Source organism: Trachemys scripta, chromosome 5 (genome assembly GCF_013100865.1).
Source record: "Trachemys scripta elegans isolate TJP31775 chromosome 5, CAS_Tse_1.0, whole genome shotgun sequence".
Lineage (NCBI taxonomy): Eukaryota > Metazoa > Chordata > Testudines > Emydidae > Trachemys > Trachemys scripta.
The window spans coordinates 22,676,564-22,694,913 of record NC_048302.1 but is presented as its reverse complement, the minus strand read 5'-3'; the positions used below and the strand labels follow the sequence as shown (position 1 = coordinate 22,694,913).

General features: G+C 43.5%; 1 protein-coding gene across 10 annotated transcripts in view; it reads right to left on the bottom strand.

The window, feature by feature from the left end:
* Window positions 1-2,022: 2,022 nt before the first annotated feature.
* The window catches only part of FAM13A (family with sequence similarity 13 member A), a 207,092-nt gene continuing 190,764 nt past the window's right edge, over window positions 2,023-18,350 (bottom strand). For 9 of the 10 annotated variants that reach the window (XM_034772859.1, XM_034772855.1, XM_034772856.1 and 6 more), the window contains 5 exons: window positions 17,808-17,903; window positions 16,035-16,118; window positions 11,812-12,008; window positions 11,419-11,520; window positions 2,023-9,196 (listed from right to left, as the gene is read on the bottom strand). In XM_034772859.1, the coding sequence (XP_034628750.1) occupies window positions 9,070-9,196; window positions 11,419-11,520; window positions 11,812-12,008; window positions 16,035-16,118; window positions 17,808-17,903 (606 nt within the window). In that variant the 3' untranslated portion in view covers window positions 2,023-9,069. The remainder of the gene's footprint in view (window positions 9,197-11,418; window positions 11,521-11,811; window positions 12,009-16,034; window positions 16,119-17,807; window positions 17,904-18,350) is intronic. The other variant, XM_034772858.1, reaches the window with a different exon arrangement.

The window sequence follows — 18,350 nt, the reverse complement described above, 5'->3', positions numbered from 1 at the left end:
TATAAAATCATGATGGGTGAGGAGAAAGTAAACAGAAGTGTAATTTACTCCTCATAACACAAGAACTAGGGGTCACCAAATAAAATTAATAGGCAGCAGGTTTAAAACAAACAAAAGACAATATTTCTTCACATAACACACAGGCAACCTGTGGAACTCTTTGCCAGAGGATGTTGCAAAAGGCAAGACTATAACAGGGTTCAAAAATGGACTAGATAAGTTCATGGAGGATAGGTCTATCAATGGCTATTAGCAAGGATGGGCAGGGACGGTGTCCCTAGCCTCTGTTTGCCAGAAGCTGGGAATGGGCAACAGGGAATGGATCACTTGATGATTACCTGTTCTGTTCATTCCCTCTGAAGCACCTGGCATTGGCCACTGTCGGAAGACAGGATACTGGGCTAGATGGACCTTTGGTGTGACCCAGTGTGGCCGTTCTTATGTAATTGAGTGCTGGTGACGGAGACCAGTCACAGCCCTAGAGCCTGCAATCTTCGATTTATCCATGGCTCCAGCACACCAGAGGCACATTCTCCCACTCCCACCCCATTGCCGTTGCCAACAAAGCTCCAGTCACAGGCAGAGCCCTCTCAAGTGCTGCTCATTTAGCTTTAGGTTGCAGATTCTCATGGTAGTGCGTAGAGATGACGACGTCTGGCTTCTGCGTGACTGCTTCATTCTTCCAGCTAGTGCAGCTGGTCCCAACCAGAGCAAGCATCTCTCATTGGTTTCAAGAGAGCTCTGCTGGTCTCAGGATTGGGTGCTAAATAAGGCTTCTACTCTACCAATTGGAGTTTTGCTTGAGTAAGAAGTGCTTAACTAAAGCCTCAAAGGGAGACAAGATGCAGGGTTAGGAGAACTTGGCTCCCAAGTCTGCTTTGAGAGAAGGAGTTAGCATGATCAGGTCTGTTCAGGAGAGAGAACTTGGATGGGGAGGAGGGACCTCTACTTCCCAGCCATGCTCCTGGCAGCAATCCTGCACTGTTCAGAGCAGCAGCTGCTTTCCAGTCCCCAGAGTAAGAAACTCACAAAGCTTTACAGTGTGGAACTCCTCCACTAAGGGAATGAGGGCGGCAGCCTGGAAGGAGGGGGTCGTGCACTTGGCAGCAAGTCAGCACTTCAATGGTCCAAGATTAAAGGAACTAGTGGGATAATTAGAGGATCACAGATGTTTTAAACAAGTGCACCAGTCCCTATCCCAGAAAGCCACACAGGGATGGAGTTTGCAATGCAATTAAACCAGGCATCTGGGCCATACCCACACCATCACTTCGCCGGTAGGGAGCAAGTGCTGGAGTCCTTTCAAAATGGCTTCAAGTTTGCTTCTGTTTGCAGAAAACTAAAAGCTTTGAAATGAGGGTGCGACTTGGAAACATGGATGCCTTTGGCATGACCTACCTCTTGGTTTTTTATCTTCCTGCACACTTTACAGTGGCATCCCCCTCTCGCTACAGCAGACTTCTATAAGGAAGCTCCCCGTGTACCCTATGAGACAACATATCAGAGGGGCAGGAGATGGGCTGAAGGGGGGCTCTTGTAAACGTTTTGTCACCAAATTCAAAGGCAGGTGGGGTGATTTCCCCACCTCTTGTGGGGTGCACACTTCTCTCTAGATATTGCTAAATCATCCCTGCTGCAGGTGAGAGAGCCTAAAGCTCAGAAAAATACTCTTGCAGGGCAAACATTTTGCCTTTAAATGGCCCACATTTATTTTACCAAATCAGCAAAAATTCCCAAGGCAGGATATACCTAACATTTATTTCCGGCCATGGTGATCTGTGCCAAGTGTCTGGGACTAGCAGGGCGGTTTGCTAGCTCCCCTAGTTCAGGACTTAACATAGCAAGGCCCTCATCTCAGAACGATATCGTATTCTATCCCTGGAGATGGGTGCAGCTGCTTTTTCCTCTCCTCACCCCTAATCTTCGTCAGCAAGATCCCTCATTAGGGTAACTGAGTCTGCTGATTGTTGCACCAGTCCCTTTTGTCATCAATTCATGCAGCAGCACGGATTGCTAGAGGCCTGCAGTCAAAATAGTTTTATTTCCTTTGTTTCATACAAAATACAATCATGTACAAAAATGTACACATAACATTGTCAATCAGTTTACATTAAAAAAGACACTGTAGATTCAAATTAATTTTGCTTACATAAATCATGTAAACATAGAACTGGGCCCACACTGGCTACGATTGCATTATTTGTTAAATATGTCATTTGCATGAGCCGGTTATGGAGTTGCTTTCATACAGAGAATGAAGTCTGCAAAAGTGATTTCTCCAGCCATTTCTCTTCTGGCTTCTGAACTCCAAAATCAAATTGTATACACACACACACACACATTTGTGTAAATATATACCTCTCTATGTATATACATATACACATAATAGAAGATGGTTTACACCAATGCATGCAGATGTCCACAGAGAGGCACAAGTAGGCACAACGAATACTCTGAACATACAAGTTGTAGCAAGCATTAAATACCCTGTGTCATACAGAACAGATAATATACAGGTTGGACAGAGTTTGATGCCCCGCATGCCATCATGTATAGCTTGGACGTGCAGATCCTCTAGATGTACAAGGCCAAGAACTTTTACAATTCTTTTTGCCAAGGACAAGATACTTCAACGATACATCAAAGTGTAAGGCTAGCACAGCATATGGTTCCTTCATGGATAAAGCTAATAAGGTAACTGGTAGAGGACTCACCAATCTCATGTCCAAAAATAAAGAGGCATTATACACCGCAAATTATGGTTTCCATGGGCAGAAATCTATTTGCCTCAAAAGAATGCGGCCTTTCCTCATCCTTTTTTGTTTTTAGTACCTTTCAATAAAAGCATGTAGAAATAGGGTATGAGAGAAAAGAGGTCAGAGGTCATTCTGGCGAAACCACGTTCCAGTCTATCTGATTTGCCCTCCAAATGTAACAGTCTGCAACATTTGGAAAAATGAATATAATACGGTGCATACTTCCCCTACATTTTCACTTCAATCTGCTATGGGTTACCTTGCATTTTCCATCAGTGTTCACAGCAGAGGGTAAAAGAATTTTTGGTTGGCCTAACTGACAATTACAGCTTGATTCTTTTTGATGGGGGAAGAAGAAATATATAAACAGTTAGTTCTGCATAGTTTTCCTCCTTGTTTCCTAAAAGAGAAATTTAAAGGGACACTGTCAGGTTAAACACTGTGGGTGAAAACCCCGTCCTGCTGCAGTCAATGGCAAAACTCCCATTAACTTCAGTGGAGTCAGGATTTCACTCCATATATTTTAACCAGGCTGATTATTAATAATACATTAGAGATTGAGATGGAGCGAAACTGCAACAAATCTTTTCACCCATTATGCGGTGTGTTTACTTTCACTCAGCAGGGACGTTAACAAACACAGCCCTCAGTCTCACATTCTGGTTTGCACGCACTAGCACACAGCGGCAATGCTGTCTGCAGACACTACCATAGGCATGTTTACATTCAGATGGAAACTGGCCGAAATGAACTTTAAAAAAAATTACCCCACTATTAGAGGTTTGAAGGGTCAATTTTTTTTTTTTTTAGCCTGGTCATGTCCCTTTAAAATCCTGGATCCTAGAACTCCATATCGTGCAGTTGAGGATAAAGGGTGGAATTTTCAATACTGCCAAAGGAAGTTAGATGACTTCCAGAGGGAGCTGGGTGCCTACCTCCCTTAGGCTGCTTTGAGAAACCCACCCTAAATGCACTAACAGGACTTAAAAAAAAAAGGCTCTAAGTACCTCCCCCTTTGCCTACCAATAAAGAGACTTGCAGATTGTCTGAGTATTTGCATAAAATACACTCACAGAAATGTCTCCTCTGCTCTCCTCACTGCCCACGTTAACTGGAAGGATTTAGAATGTCATCACATTTCCTATGTGTAAATCCCTTCCCCACGCAGACACTTACAGGCAAATAAGAAAAGAAACCACTTTCCGGAACGGTGAGAGTTGGATTAAGGCTGCTCAGGACCAGCATGTCAGACTCATGTGTATGTCACCGTGCAGGAGAGGTTGAGAGTCAGAAGGTCTCACATATTGCACTATGTTCTGTAACTCCAGAGTCCACACCCCTTTTCCAACTGGCACTACACTAAGGGCCTGTTCCTGTGCGAGTCAACAGGTAGGTTGCTGTGGACTCTAGTGGCAGCAGGATCAGGTCCCAACATAGCACAGGCATTTCAATAACCCAATGACTCCCTGTGGGGAAAAGCAAGAAGAACCAGTCAAGGTTATACATTTAACTGCACTGCAAGGATTTTGGCAGGAAGTGGGCATACAGTCGATGCACTTAAAAGGTTCCTTCTTGTTCTGCAGATATTGCCAGTTCTAACAATGATCCGAGGTACAGACTATTGCTACAGCCAGTAATCTCTCAACAACTAGACAGCACTTTTTAAATGTATCCACTGTAGCAAAGCCCTTCTTACTTTCTGAAATATACAGAAAATGAGAGACATTAATAACATTAGCAGCTGCAAACAGGCAGCAGCTGTTAACCATGTGCAGTGATCCCCCAAACTAGCACAAAGGCATAGCTAAAGATAACTACTGCAAATGGCACCAATTCCAGAATTGCAAAGTTACTTTCCTCTCTAAAATGAACAAGGGTGCACACACTCCACTCTCCCGCAATCACTGGCCTCCAACCCAATTTCTCTCCCACATCAATAAGAAACCCAGATGTTGCTGTGGGTCCTCGTAGTGAGTTCCCTGGGGCACGGAAAATGTGAATAAGTCAACAGTACAACTTTGCATACTGCCTGCAAAGCATTAGTGTTTGACAAAATCCATGCTACAAGTGCGCAGCATGTGAACTGCTGCACTAGGAGCCTTTGAAAATTTAACAAACACCGTACCTAAACAATATTACACCAAGGCTGCAAATAAAGCCCTCTCTGACTTCTAACCAACTACTTCCATTACAACCTAGACATGAGATCTGTACAGAACCAGGCATCAACTGTGAGATCTTACTCTCATTGGATTTATCCACGTTATACTACTGGACAGCAAGCAAGCTTCTATTTCTGTTCTGTTTCCAGTGTGTCAGAATTACCATATTGCAAACATTCCCCTAAATGGAAGTCTTGTTGAGATGTCACTAATCTATGCTTTTCCCTCTCAGGCACAAGGGCTTTTACCATGACTTGATGGCACTTACGAATTTTTGCACATACATGTAATAAAAACTGAATCCTAACAGAATAATCAAGAGAAAAGATGCTTTAATTACACCATATTTAATATAAACATCTATTAATTGAGTGTTTACTCCAAAGTAAACAGAATAAAAGCAAATGCTACCTGTGAAAATTACAAGCTTTTGCCATCTTTAACTCTTTTAGTTTTATCATTATATTTATACCCTGTTTATCATCATCATCATCATTAAATAAACCTCAGTCATTTATGATGTTAACATTCGGTAATACAGAACCACGCATTCCTGAAAAAACAAAAAAGACACGTGCCTGTATCATTCTAAGCCATGCGAAGCCAGTTACCAAACAGGCCATAATGCCACCAGAGAACACACTACAAGTTCTATTGCCATGGAAGTATATTTTGTCTTATTCCAAAAGCTTAACTCATTTTATTTGAAGCAGATACTTGTACAGCACTTCCCCCCTATAAAAAGCACTCTCACTTGCATTCAAACGTTCTCATGTAAACAGCAATATAAATTGAGTTATACACTCAAGGGCCTACAGTAAGTGAAATAACAAAGGAAAACTGAAATGAAAAAAATTACAGCAATGATTTGATTTTTGCATGACTATTTTTTGGAGGTGGCGGGGATTGATCAGTACCTGAATAGCTATTTTGTGAATTGCAGTAAATTCTACCAAACTCGATCAGTTTGCTGAGATACAGAGAGAGACGTCATGGAATTAAGCTCAACTGGTGCTATTCATGTTATGTTTTTGTTTAAAGAACAGCTTTTTAACAACAGAGAGCTAGACAAGGATTTTTAGAGTATAATTTTGGCTATATAGGTTTTGTTATTAGCTTTCAAACTTTAAAAATATAATCTCTCTAAAGTGCATCATTATACTTATAATTTATATAAAATACTTGAAATCATAGCAATGTACCATGAAACCAGCAGCAGCTAGGCAGTCAGAAAACCCTACAGTCTTATTGATTTAAAAACAAAATATTTTGCTATATACTGTTGGTCAAGAATTGTCAGGGCAACAAAACAGTTACTGTAATTATCAGTACACAGGTCAAGCAGGCTTTAACAACAAAATGTAGTCTTTGTGACTTCTGGAGTTTTGCATGAAGGCTATGGACACTGATGGCTAGGTAATCACAGCCACTGTAATTTAGGTATTGAGGAGATAAGGCCCTGATTCAGCAAAGTATTTACGTTTGTGCTTAAGTCCATCTCTACATACAAAAACACCACCCACAGGCTTGACTTTGAGCATGCGTTTATTTCAATAGGACTTGACACATGGCTAAAGTGAAGCATGGGTTTCAGTGCTTCACTTAACTGGGGCCTACCCGTACAAAAGGCAACCAGCAATACTGACTTCTGAGGAACCCAGAAGCCATTTTTGTCCTACCATTTCTGCAACTAAACATCACTGTCATATTGAACAGTTATGCCCAAAATACCCAATCCTCCCATGCACCCTTTCAACTGGCATAAAGCTGGTTTGGAGGACAACGGCACCATTATTATTTGCTGGAATATTCAGACATCCTGCATGCAGAAGGGAAAGAGGACTTCAGTCAGCCAATCCAGCCCACATTTTCAAAAGTAGCCTCTGCATGTGTGTGCCCAGGTACAGACACCTCTGGGGTCTGGTTCTCAGAGGTGCTGAGTGCCTACAACTCCCAGGTCAATGGAAGCTGTGGGTGCTCAACACCTTTGAAAATCAGACCCTAGGCTGCGCACCCAAAAACTAAAGGCTACCTTTTTAAATATAGGTTTCAGTCTCTCCTACTTCTGTTATTTCTTCTAGGTGGAGGGGATAATTCTGTGATCGATGAAGAACCATCTGGAAAAGGTCAATGAATTTGGTGACTAGCAAAAGAAAAGACTCAACTTATATTACCTCTTACCAACTGGCTGGCTTATCTTTAAATGTACTACTTTCTCACGGGCACTGTCTGATGCCTGACAGTTCTAGAGAACCTTGCCAGGGTTCACGGATGGGGAAGAGAGAGACACATTTCTTTTTCGTAAGTTTTGAGATACAGAAGCTATTGAAACATGCTGTAGATATTCTGTATCTATTGTGGCAAGAATCAACATAACAAAGCAACATGGGGGAAATGCACTTAGGGAGCATGAACTGCCACGTATCTTGGAGCCAGACTGTCCTGGTATGTAAGCATGGGGTAGGGCACAGGCAGGCTTCCCACCCCCTCGTCTGACCTACACAAAGGCCAAGTACAATTGCAATCCCTGCACTCAATATCCACTGCCCTGCTCCTCCACACTGGCTCGCTGATGGGATCAGTATGCAGGAGGGAGCATGCTGGCTTGCTTGCAGGGATGAAGCCTGGGAAGTCAGAATTCTTGCCTTAGTTCCAAGTAGGGGCCTCTCCCTGGGCTGTGTGAAGCTGCACATTGAAGCTCTTGAGGGTGACGCAAGGAAATAATGGAGCCCGATGGCTCAGCATGACAGAAATAAGAGCCTTCCACTTTTTTTAGCTCATTTCCCTTCAAAATAGCAAACGTCTAACATGAGCGTCTAAAATACCTGTCTATAATTCATTCACAACAAAGCTTTCCTTTCTGAAAATTGTTCATGTTGATTTGAGTGTGTTAAGTTCCAACTTTTGACCTCAGACTTACACACTTCCAAGGGCAGAACCTGGCTCAAAGTTTCCCATTTCCTGAAGCATCCCCTCTCCTCCAAAGTGTTTATATTTGCACTTATCATCAGAAAGAAAAGACCATGAGTTCACTGTGTTCTGTATCCCCATCTCTGCCATTCACACATAGTGCTGCAATCCATGTGGTCTTACCGTTTAGGTGCACAAAAGAACAGTTTAGGGTGTGTGCACTATATGTGTATGGACTGTCCAGCTCAGTCTTTAATGTCAGTATTAGACACTGAAAGATTGGTGGTCTGTCTATGCTGATGTGGACAGATCTTCAGTCTGCTTACCAGATACCTGAACTGGGAGAGCTGTAGTGACAGAGCAGCGCGTTATTTCAATAGAACATCTCAGCTACTAAAATCCAATAGGATTCTGACTGCTGCCATCAGAACCTCCACTCTGATCCAAATGCCCAATCGCAGTCCCAGTGTTGCAATTCAAAATGCCAGCTAAGACGACCCGGCAACTAAGCGTATCGCTGAATTTCCTTTGACAGTGCTTTTCTGATCAGAGGCAGCTACCAGCTACCTAAGCAGAAGTGACAGCTAGAAAACAGGTGTAAGAAAATCAAACACTAGGAAAAGTCACACTAAAGTCCAACGCCGTAGGCAGGGCGTTGATTAATAGCAATTCTCCAGCACTCAATGGGGTAACTGAAAAGGCCAAATTCCCAAACACCAAACCTACAGGCAAGATGAGAGCCTGAGCTCACTGTCACTGTAGCTAAGAGAGAACAGCCTCAGGACTTCCAGACAGCAGGAACCATGTGTCACATTCCATTGGACTGGGCACTCGGTTGGGAAAGAAGAGGACGTTTTTGGATGATTCATCACTATTCAGAGCAGTCAGCCTCTCAGTATGATTCTCTGGAAAAACGTAATCTGACTCTGATATTCTAAACATGACAGAATTGGTAAGCGAATCAAAGCTAAGGACCCTTTCGGCGCAGTCTCTGAGCGTAGCATCACCTCTCTCTTGCTGGCAACCCCAGTCTAGGTGACTGGCCTGGTGGCACAATGGACTACAGCAAGTGCAGAGAGTGATGTAAGCCACCCTTCCTCCACCTCCCACCTCTAAAAATGGCCTTTCAGTTCTTGGGGAGCTGCTAAGCCCCTCATTGTCGGGCTCCTGCTGCACCCTTCATGCATTCATCTGGTTGTCTCGGTCTCTTCTTAGCCTCTCTGCGAAGTCGATCAGCTTCATTACATACTCTTGGAACTAATATCTCTTTTACTGATCAGCACCTCCAGCAACCTCAGCTTTGCCTTAATCTGCTTGTATTCACTGTATTCTTCAGCCATGGGAGTACGATCTTCTTTCTGGACATTTCTAACAGAAACAAGGAGGAGATGTGAGAATTTTCTGGCAGGACATTACTTCCCCAGCTATTCCCCCACTCCCTCCATTACTTGTCATCTGCAGAGAAAAATGATGAATGTCATTTTTAGTTAGCTACAAAAGGAAAAAAAGGTGCACAACCTAACTTAATAATGGGGGGTGAAACTCAGGATATTTCTGTGTCAAAGCTGAAAGTGATCCTGATACTATTCTAGAGTCAAAACATATTGACATCCTTGTATCAGAGCCAGTTATACTATCCTCCCCGGACCTCAAACAGTGCTCAGCTTATGATAGCTTCCTGTTCCATTGAAAGGCTCTCCCTGGTTATAACAGAAGCTATTATGAGTGGGTACCCCGTTCCAAAGGCATAAAAGCTTTCATTTCTAGTTCTGGAGGGTCATGAGATATCAGATCATACGTCTGTCAGTGGAGCAAGACTGAACACTGCCCATTCTGGGATCCGGGATTTTGGGCAGAAACTTCTGCGACTATAGAAAGAAGGAAATTTTTTGTTGCAGGTTAACCCCGGGTCCTTTTTGAAGCCGCACAGAGATTCAGCATGTTAGAAAAAGTCTGCGAGTGCTGAGCCAGGGGACAAAAGGGCTGGTGAGGTTGTCAAAGGTGCATAAATAGATGAATTTATCACATGGATATCATCAGCTCACATGCTACATAGATATATGTCCATGTGCAAGTGTACACACACACACACACACACACACACACACACACACACACACACACACACACACACACCCGATGCACCTGAAGTGAATTTCTAGCTGCATTCACTTTCTGAGCTCTGATGCTGTTCACAGAGCGAGCGCTCGAGCTACATGCTTTTGGCCAAATTCTCCACTCAGCTGCATTTGGTTTATACTGAGGCCAATGGGAACCATGCTCGTACAAGGAGAAAATTTGGCTCGTAGGGTTTATGATGTCAGCTGAGCCTACGGTGACCTGATGTCCCGATTTTATAGGGACAATCCCGATATTTGGGGCTTTTTCCTATATAGGCTCCTATTATCTCCCACCCCGTCCCGATTTTTCACACTTGCTGTCTGGTCAGCCTAGTTGAGCCCCTTCCCAAAGTGGGCCTAGCCTTATGTTCACTGTAGGACCATCTTTCCCCCTAGAGCACATATATTCAGTATCCAGAATCTCTAAAGTCTAGGATGTAGCATGTTATTTCTCATTATGGAACAGACTCTTCATATACAAAATATGTTACAAGAAATCATATGCATTTAACTACTGAGTTTCACATTTCTTTTTGAGAGATGATTACACTTCTTGTTGCATTGTTTTACTGTGCTGCTATTTAAAATTAATTTACTCCATGAATTACCCATTAAGTACCAAAGTACTGTTTTCATAGACCCACAGATGGGAGGAGGGATAGACAGATACATTTCTATAGTGTCCCTTCAGACATTATTATTCTGTCCCAAAGAATTACATTCCTAGGAGTCAGTCCAGGAGTTGGTTCTAGATTTTATCTTATGGTTTATGTGATTTACTGCTCTGAGCACATGAGAGGGAGCTTGGAACACTTGGGTTTTCATCTTGGCTCCATTGCTGTGTTAGGGCAAAATTTTCAAAAGCCCCAAAGTCCCTTAGGAGCCTAACTCCTCATGGGATTTAGGTGCTTTTGAAAATTTTACTCTTAACCTCAATGGGCTGTGTCTCACAGAATTAACAGGAAGACTCTCAGGCTTGGTCTATACTGGGGTGTGTGTGTGTTTAAGGGAGTCGATCTAAGTTACGCAACTTCAGCTACGTGAATAACGTAGCTGAAGTCGATGAACTTTGATCTACTCACCGCGGTGTCTTCATTGCAGTGAGTCGACCACTGCCACTCCCCCGTTGACTCCGCCTGCGCCTCTCGCGCTGGTGGAGTACAGGAATTGATGGGAGAGTGCTTGGGGTCCATTTATCACGTCTAGACTAGATGCAATAAATCAACCCCCACTGGATCGATCGCTGCCCGCCGATCCGGCGGGTAGTATAGACATACCCCTAGTGACTTCAACAGACTTTGGAACAGATGCTCTGTATCCCAGCTTCCCTATCAACAAACTGAGGATAACAAAGTGAGGACTAATTTGGTAGCGTACATAGGGCACTTTCTATTTTCAGAGCCTTTTGCTCTCAGTAAGTATTACTGGCAGTAGTTATAGCAATAGATGGATGAATTAGAAGTGAAATACCTTCCATTTTGTCGGAAAAAATTATCTTCAAATTCTCTCAATTTTTTTCTGATCCGTTTTTTCTCTTCCCTGACTTCTTGGAGCTGCTCTAAGAGTTCTGGCCTGTAGGGTTAAATTATAGATATAAAAATTACATAGAAAATTAAAACGGGAATGATATAGTAATTCTACCAAAATAGATTTAGCCAATCCTACAAACACTCCCTAACAAATTGACACGACTCTTAAGTTTAAGAGTGTGAACAGTCCCATCACTGATCAGCAAAACAACTAAGCATGTGTTTAACTTTAACCATGTGCTAAGGTCCCTCTGGCTTAAATGAGATTGAAGCATATTCTGTGGTTTGCTGCATCCAGGCCCACACTTGGTATAGTGCAAGAAACCTGACATACATAGAAGCAGCATGGAGGGTAGAAAGCCCCATGTCCTGGCTGCTCTTTGAAGGCATCTTATCATCCACTGGAGAAATGAAGCCATCAGCCTCATCTTCTAGTTGATCCAGGAAACTCCGCACGCTGAAATCTGGTTTCAGGGTGACTGTGAAATCTGGTTTCACGGTGCTGTCCTCGTCGGAACCCTCCTCTTCCTCCTACAGAAAGAGAGACAGTGCCCCCATAACAAGAAGTTACTACTTCTCTCTGCAGACACAACCCGCATATTACATTCTTTCACCACAAGCACTGGGCTACAGATATGGAAAGAGGTCGATAGACAGAGACAGCACCTTAATTGCGCTAAGATTTACAGTGCACTAAAATATCAGTAGTAACCCCCCTCCCACACACACACAGAGCTCCAACCCATTATTAGTAGAAACCACCACCACAAATTCAGCTTTGTTAGCGAGACAAAGTGCGGTAGAATCACCATGATGAAGAAAAATCAGAATTCTTGGCAACCTGCTATTTTTTGTTAATTTGTTTTCAGCATTCTTGATTAAGCTACAAGTACTTCCAAACTTAACAACCATTGGACACAATGTCTCAATGGTGGCAGTGTCTTCTCTCTGTATCCTCCACACCTAAGCCCATCAGTAATTTAGTTGTGACAAATCCACAAGCTGCCACGTTAATTTGCATGAAACCTCTCCTGTGGTGGATGCCTCGCAAAGGCTCTATAGCACTTGGCATGTTGCCGATAACTTTGACATATGGTGAGGATAGAACACAGCAAGGAACCTGTCAGAACAAGAGAGCTAAAGGACTGATTTGTGTTGTAACAAGGAGTACAACAGGAAGGTTTGTGATGTTTCAGTCCAATGGAGGAGTTCAAGAATTAGACTGTCTACCTTGATTAAACTATAACACTGAACTCAGCCCAGGATTCAATTATATGAGAGAGAGAGAGAGAGAGAGAGAGAGAGAGAGAGAGAGAGTGTGAGTGAGTGAAACGCAGTTGTTGCTGACTTGATCTGTTACCAGTTCTGTCCCCAGATGGATTGTTTGTTGTCTGGGAAAATACAATGCTAAACATTAAAAAGTTGAAATACTTTAGCGAGAGCGCTTCCTTCAAGCTGCACTGGGGGGCCTGGCTAAGTGAAAGCTCCCTTTGTTTACGGCTACACAATGTGAAGGGCTCTGCACACCCAACTACACACTCACTCCCTGGCGCTCCCAAACGAGGAACCTGTTCTGGAATTGAGTTATTTATTCAGTCCTTGTTCTGGCTTCTAAACAATTGGGCCCTGTCCTCCTCTCACATCAAGCTAAATCGCTGTAAGCCAGTTGTATGCCATAATATAGGTTGCAAGGGAATGAGACAGTGAATGAGATAAAAGAAATAAATAATAGGACAGGGAAGAAATATTTGAAACAGGGACTGATACACGCCTGGTTCAGCAAGGTACTGACGCACACCTCTATCTTTAATGAGCGCCTGAGCAGTCCCAATGAAGTCTTGAAGGAAACGATATATGCTAAAACACACTGCTGAATTGGGGCCAAAAAGAGCAACTTTCTTTGCTGTTTCTCCTGCGTTCTCTTTGCTAATATTTCAACTGTTTCTAGAAGATCTTTCTCCCTTTCAAACCTAGATCTCCTTCCGCTTCATTCAGTAAGGAAGCAACAGAGCCAGATTCAAAGCTTGTGTACTCAGGTCGAAATCCACTGAGGTCAATGACGTGTAAATGGTCAAGTGTCTACCAGGTCTGCATTTGGCCCGTAGTCTTGTGTTTACGAGGTCAGTGGCCTTTCCCAGGGAAATGTAATCTGAAGCCACAGACTGAGAATTATGACAGATGGAGCACTCACTGGTTAGCAAGGGAGAAACTCAATAAAAACAGAAACCTGAAAACATCTGAAGGAAAACAGCAGGGAACAGGTAAAAGATAACGTGATTTCTTCTTGATGATTAGATTTTAAAGCTTTTCTAGAGACAGACTATGACACAGCTTCACTGCCAGTTATAAAACTTAGGCCAAGGAAGAATGACTGCCAGTGCCTTCGGTTGTGTACTGTTCTCACACCTCATCCTGCTGGCTAATTCAGAGAGCAGCGCGTGGGTTTTTGCATTCAGGTACAGGGTGCTGTGCACACTAGCCGTAAGTGCTATGATAAAAGCAATGAAGAACGCAGAAGGTGACAACAGCGCCTGCTCAGATTTGCAACTCTCCTTTGCTATAGGGAGAGAAATTTTAAAACGGATTACTTCGGGCCCCTCTCCCTCCAGAGGGTTGTGGATATTATAAGTCAACAAGTGGCTTGTTCCATTTCTAACTGCACTGCATTGCACTCGCTGTCACAGCTGCCAAGGAGAAGTGCAATTCAAAAACATGCTAATGAGCTTTTGCCAACTAGAACCAGAGGGATGATGAGACACCATCAGACACAGCACAGAATTGTCACTTGTTCAGGGCATTAGTGCCTCAGATTACAATTTATAGTCACAGATTATCCGCAAAGATTTCAGCTCCTTGAACTGAAGGGAGCGAATCAGAAGGCTCTTTAAATGAGAATTCAACTGGAAATGCCTGACAGACACGTAGGAGAATGATTTTAAATGGCCTCGACCTGGCCTTGAATTTTGTCCCTACAGTCAATTCACTTCTGCAGCCAATCAGACTGTAACTGCATGTGACTATTTGCATCTGCAATCCATTTATTTGTAGTTATTTTTTCACCTTTGCGGGCATCTATTTGGAGCTCCCAGCACCTTAAAACATTCTAAAACACACAATTACGAATACACAATTTTAAACCCAATACTATAGTGCATCAGTTTTCCTAGTGAACAAACTTTCCAATGAATTGACCTGGCTATGGCCTCTCAGGGAGGTGGACTATCTATACCAATAGGAGAAGCCCTCCCATCGGCGTAGGTATGGTCTACACTGAAGTGCGACTGCGACCCAGCTCTGCCGCTGGAGTGTGTTAAGTGTAGACACGCCCTTGGGCAGATAGCACAACTTCACTACTGCTGGTACTGACGTGAGCTGGATTAAATCTAGCTTGGGTATGTCTACACATATTGCAATCACACCCTGAGTTGGGAAGAAATTGCAGCGCAAAGTTGGTGGTGCAAAATTAGAGGACACTTTAAAAGAATATGACTCTTAATTCAGGCTTGGTTCAGCAATTATCTATTAAATACTAAACAAGTCACTGAGGGATAAGCAGCTATGTAAACACACAGCCACTTAACACGTATGATATTGTAGCTTCACCTTAATTAACATGTACTTCATATATGCAATTAATATTTAGCCAGCAATAATTATAATTAAAGAATCTTTAGTTCATGGTATCTGCAATATTACCCAGTTTGGGATGGTTAACAGACAAAAGGGCATGACATCGGAATGCGTTGCAGCGTGTTTCTCTTGTTCATACTGTGATGGCAATAAAAAGCATGCAGCTAATTGTGTCATATGCTAAGCCCCTTGGTGCTGGTGATTGGACTTCCTTGGACAAAAGTAATATGGACCACATTAATCCCTAGTGCGTTAACTATTTAAGGCACATGCAGTTAGGCAGTAATGAATCTGGCCCAATGTTTTCACATCAGTTCTTAACACTGGGAAATACCAACCCATGGCAGCACAGAGTGAAAAAAAATCCAAGCAAACAAACCAGATCAAATATTCACTAACGTAACTAAGCTGTACTTACTCTGCTTCTAGAAGTGTCGTTTCAAAGGGTAAAATAAGAACTGAACACAGCCAGGAGGTGAACAGATGTGGGTAAATTTCCATAAGCTATACGTGTGTGCTAGCCTATAACCTATTCGTGTTCTGGGAAAGCCCAACCCAGCCGTGGTGTGGCATAAAAGCCTCAGAGCTTTGGTGTGAGAAAAAGAACAGCAAAAAGCTGGTGAGGAATTTTCAAAAGCAAAAGAAAGCAGAGGTGCAACCAATAATCGTGAAGTTTTTACAAAGTAAAATATGTGTGGAGAGGAAAAACACAAAGCCAAGGAAATTTTGTAGGCTGATCTGCAGTAACATAAAAGAGGGATTTGTTCAAAACTGGCTAGGCTTAAGCAGCTACTGATTATTATTTTTTTGAGACACTGCAAAGAATCAATACTAATGAAAAAAAAAAGCAATCAATCAATCTCTGTCATTGGCGGGAAGGGGAAACTGATGCAGACTGAGCAATTAGTTAGCAGCTGAGGTCTTCACCTTTATCTCCTTGAAGAAGGAAGCTGTTTCACCCTCGATAATTGGCTGCAGCAAAGGGCTTCTCCGCTTGCTGGAGGGGGAACCCTGTGACAGGTGTTAACAAGTAGGTTACATTGTGAACCCCTTTCTCCTCCACCACCTGTTCTCTTGCTCTCCTCTCATCTCCATAACTCTTTTAGCTCATCCAGACCATCGTAAGAAAACTCTGCTTCTTAAAAAGAAAAAACTTCTGGCAAAAACCTTGAAGCAGAGAAAGGTTTTGTTTTTTTTTCAAGTCGCTGCTTAGCAATGGACATCAGTTCCAAGTGCGTGCAAACACAACACTATGAATGGAAGGGCCAGCTGTGCGTGAGCGGGAAAATAAATGCTTTAAGAAGAAAAAACAACAACAAAAGCAACCCCATAGATGTAGAAAGACAACACGTGGCTCTCTGCAGCTACATTGTATGCCCTTAAAAACTCCACTGGGCCAATTTTCGAAAGTGCTCAGCACTCACAACCGAGGCCAGACTTTCAATAACTCAGTTTCCATTTAGGCACCTAATTGACGTGGCTGGATTTGCAAAGGTGCTCTGCCCCCAGGAGCTCCCACTGTTCTCAGAGAGGTGGGGAAAGGGGAAAGACATGCACCATTGTTCTCCATGGCAGCTGCTGGGGGCTGGCTGAGCACTTTTGAAATTCCGGCCATTTCATTTTGGTGCCTGAATGGGAACTGAGCTCCTTGGAGAAGCTGGCTCTAAACTGCCAAGAGGTGGCTGCTGGGTTGGATGGCTTCCTTCTACTTGCTAGCCTTACGTATCTAGTTCACACAGAGGACTAGTCACAACAGTGATTCCAGGAGTTTTGGGTTTTTTTTTAAATACAGCAGGACATGCCGAGAATGCCCAGAAAAGAGTGCTTGCCAGTGTGTCTGACTGCTCTGAGTAACACTTCGCCGGTCTGTTCTTCTGAACAGACGCCCTGTTAAAACAGCTGCCAAGACACAAGCATGGCCTGGCAGTAGAGAAAGGACAAAGGATCATTCGTGAAACAAAGAGCAGGCAGACACCAATATAAAACAGCTTACTTTCACCAGCAGGGCAAAATGAGTGTGCGTATGTGTTTTATAGTACAATAATTTTAGGACCAGTGACGAGGGCAATACCAGTTGTGGGACACAAGTAGCTTCAAATTTGGGTCACTGAAGATAAAAGCATGTACATGGAGCTGATGACAATGGCTCTGCAGGACAGATGTGTGGGACTCAGTGGAAGCGGTAGCATCAACTTAGAAAGCAGCAACCATTGGTGTATTCTGCTAGTAAGCGTTGAGGACTGGGAGACTGCCTGTCCTGTCCTCTCCTTCAGACAAACTGGGCAGTCTGGCTGCTGGTGTAGTTGAGCTCCTCAGCAGTGTGGGCAAGACACAAGTCTCTACTCCTGCCAATGTAAGTGACCAACACTGAGTCTATGATGTTGAGGGAAAAAGGAGGTGAGGCCTTAGCCAAAAACCAATAAATGAAAAGTCAACAGCAACCCAATGGAAGGAGGAGCACCAGAAGGTGAAAAGTGCTCAACATCCAGCTATGGGCACTGGAGTCCTTGACCAGCTCTTCACTAGTCCCAGTTGCTGTGGTATCATTGACTTGCAGTCGTTCAGGTACTCAGTTCTTTGGTGACGAGGGAGGTTGGGCCTCTGTAACTGTGCAGAGGTGTGATTCTCCTGGCCTCCTCCCACCAAAAAAGCTCCCTCACCAAACCAAATCAATCCCCCCTCGAGAAGTGCTGTACTCACAATAACAGGGATGGTGTTGGCCCTGGAGAGGATCTGTTTGACCAAGCGGTACCTGTCATACAAGGGCTTCATCACCTGGCGCTCATTTTTTGTTACCTGAAAAGCAAGAAAGAATGGGACCATAAGTCTGGCAGCAGATACTCTAGTCTGTAATGTATGCTCCTGCACCCTCATTTATCTGGGTTCACAAGAATGATGTGCTAACGGCGATGGTCCTGAGATTAGTATAGCATGAACTTTGCCACTCTGACCTGCCAGTGTACCTTTAGCCCTGCTCGTCCAACCCTTGGCGTAACTTCCAGCTGTGTGGTGCTTTTGTAATGTGGATAATCGGAGGGCAAGACATTTAGGCTCAAACTAGCATTCATTTGTCCTCATCACAAAAACCCCTACACACTAGGCAGTCTGCATCTGTGGCCACTTCTGTACTCGTGGCCAAAAGCACAGGGCTCACACCCACATTCTTGTGTCTGCTATCCCAGAACAGGGTGATAATTTTGACCTAGGAACAAGGGAAAGGAGCTGTGATGACTGACTGCCTTC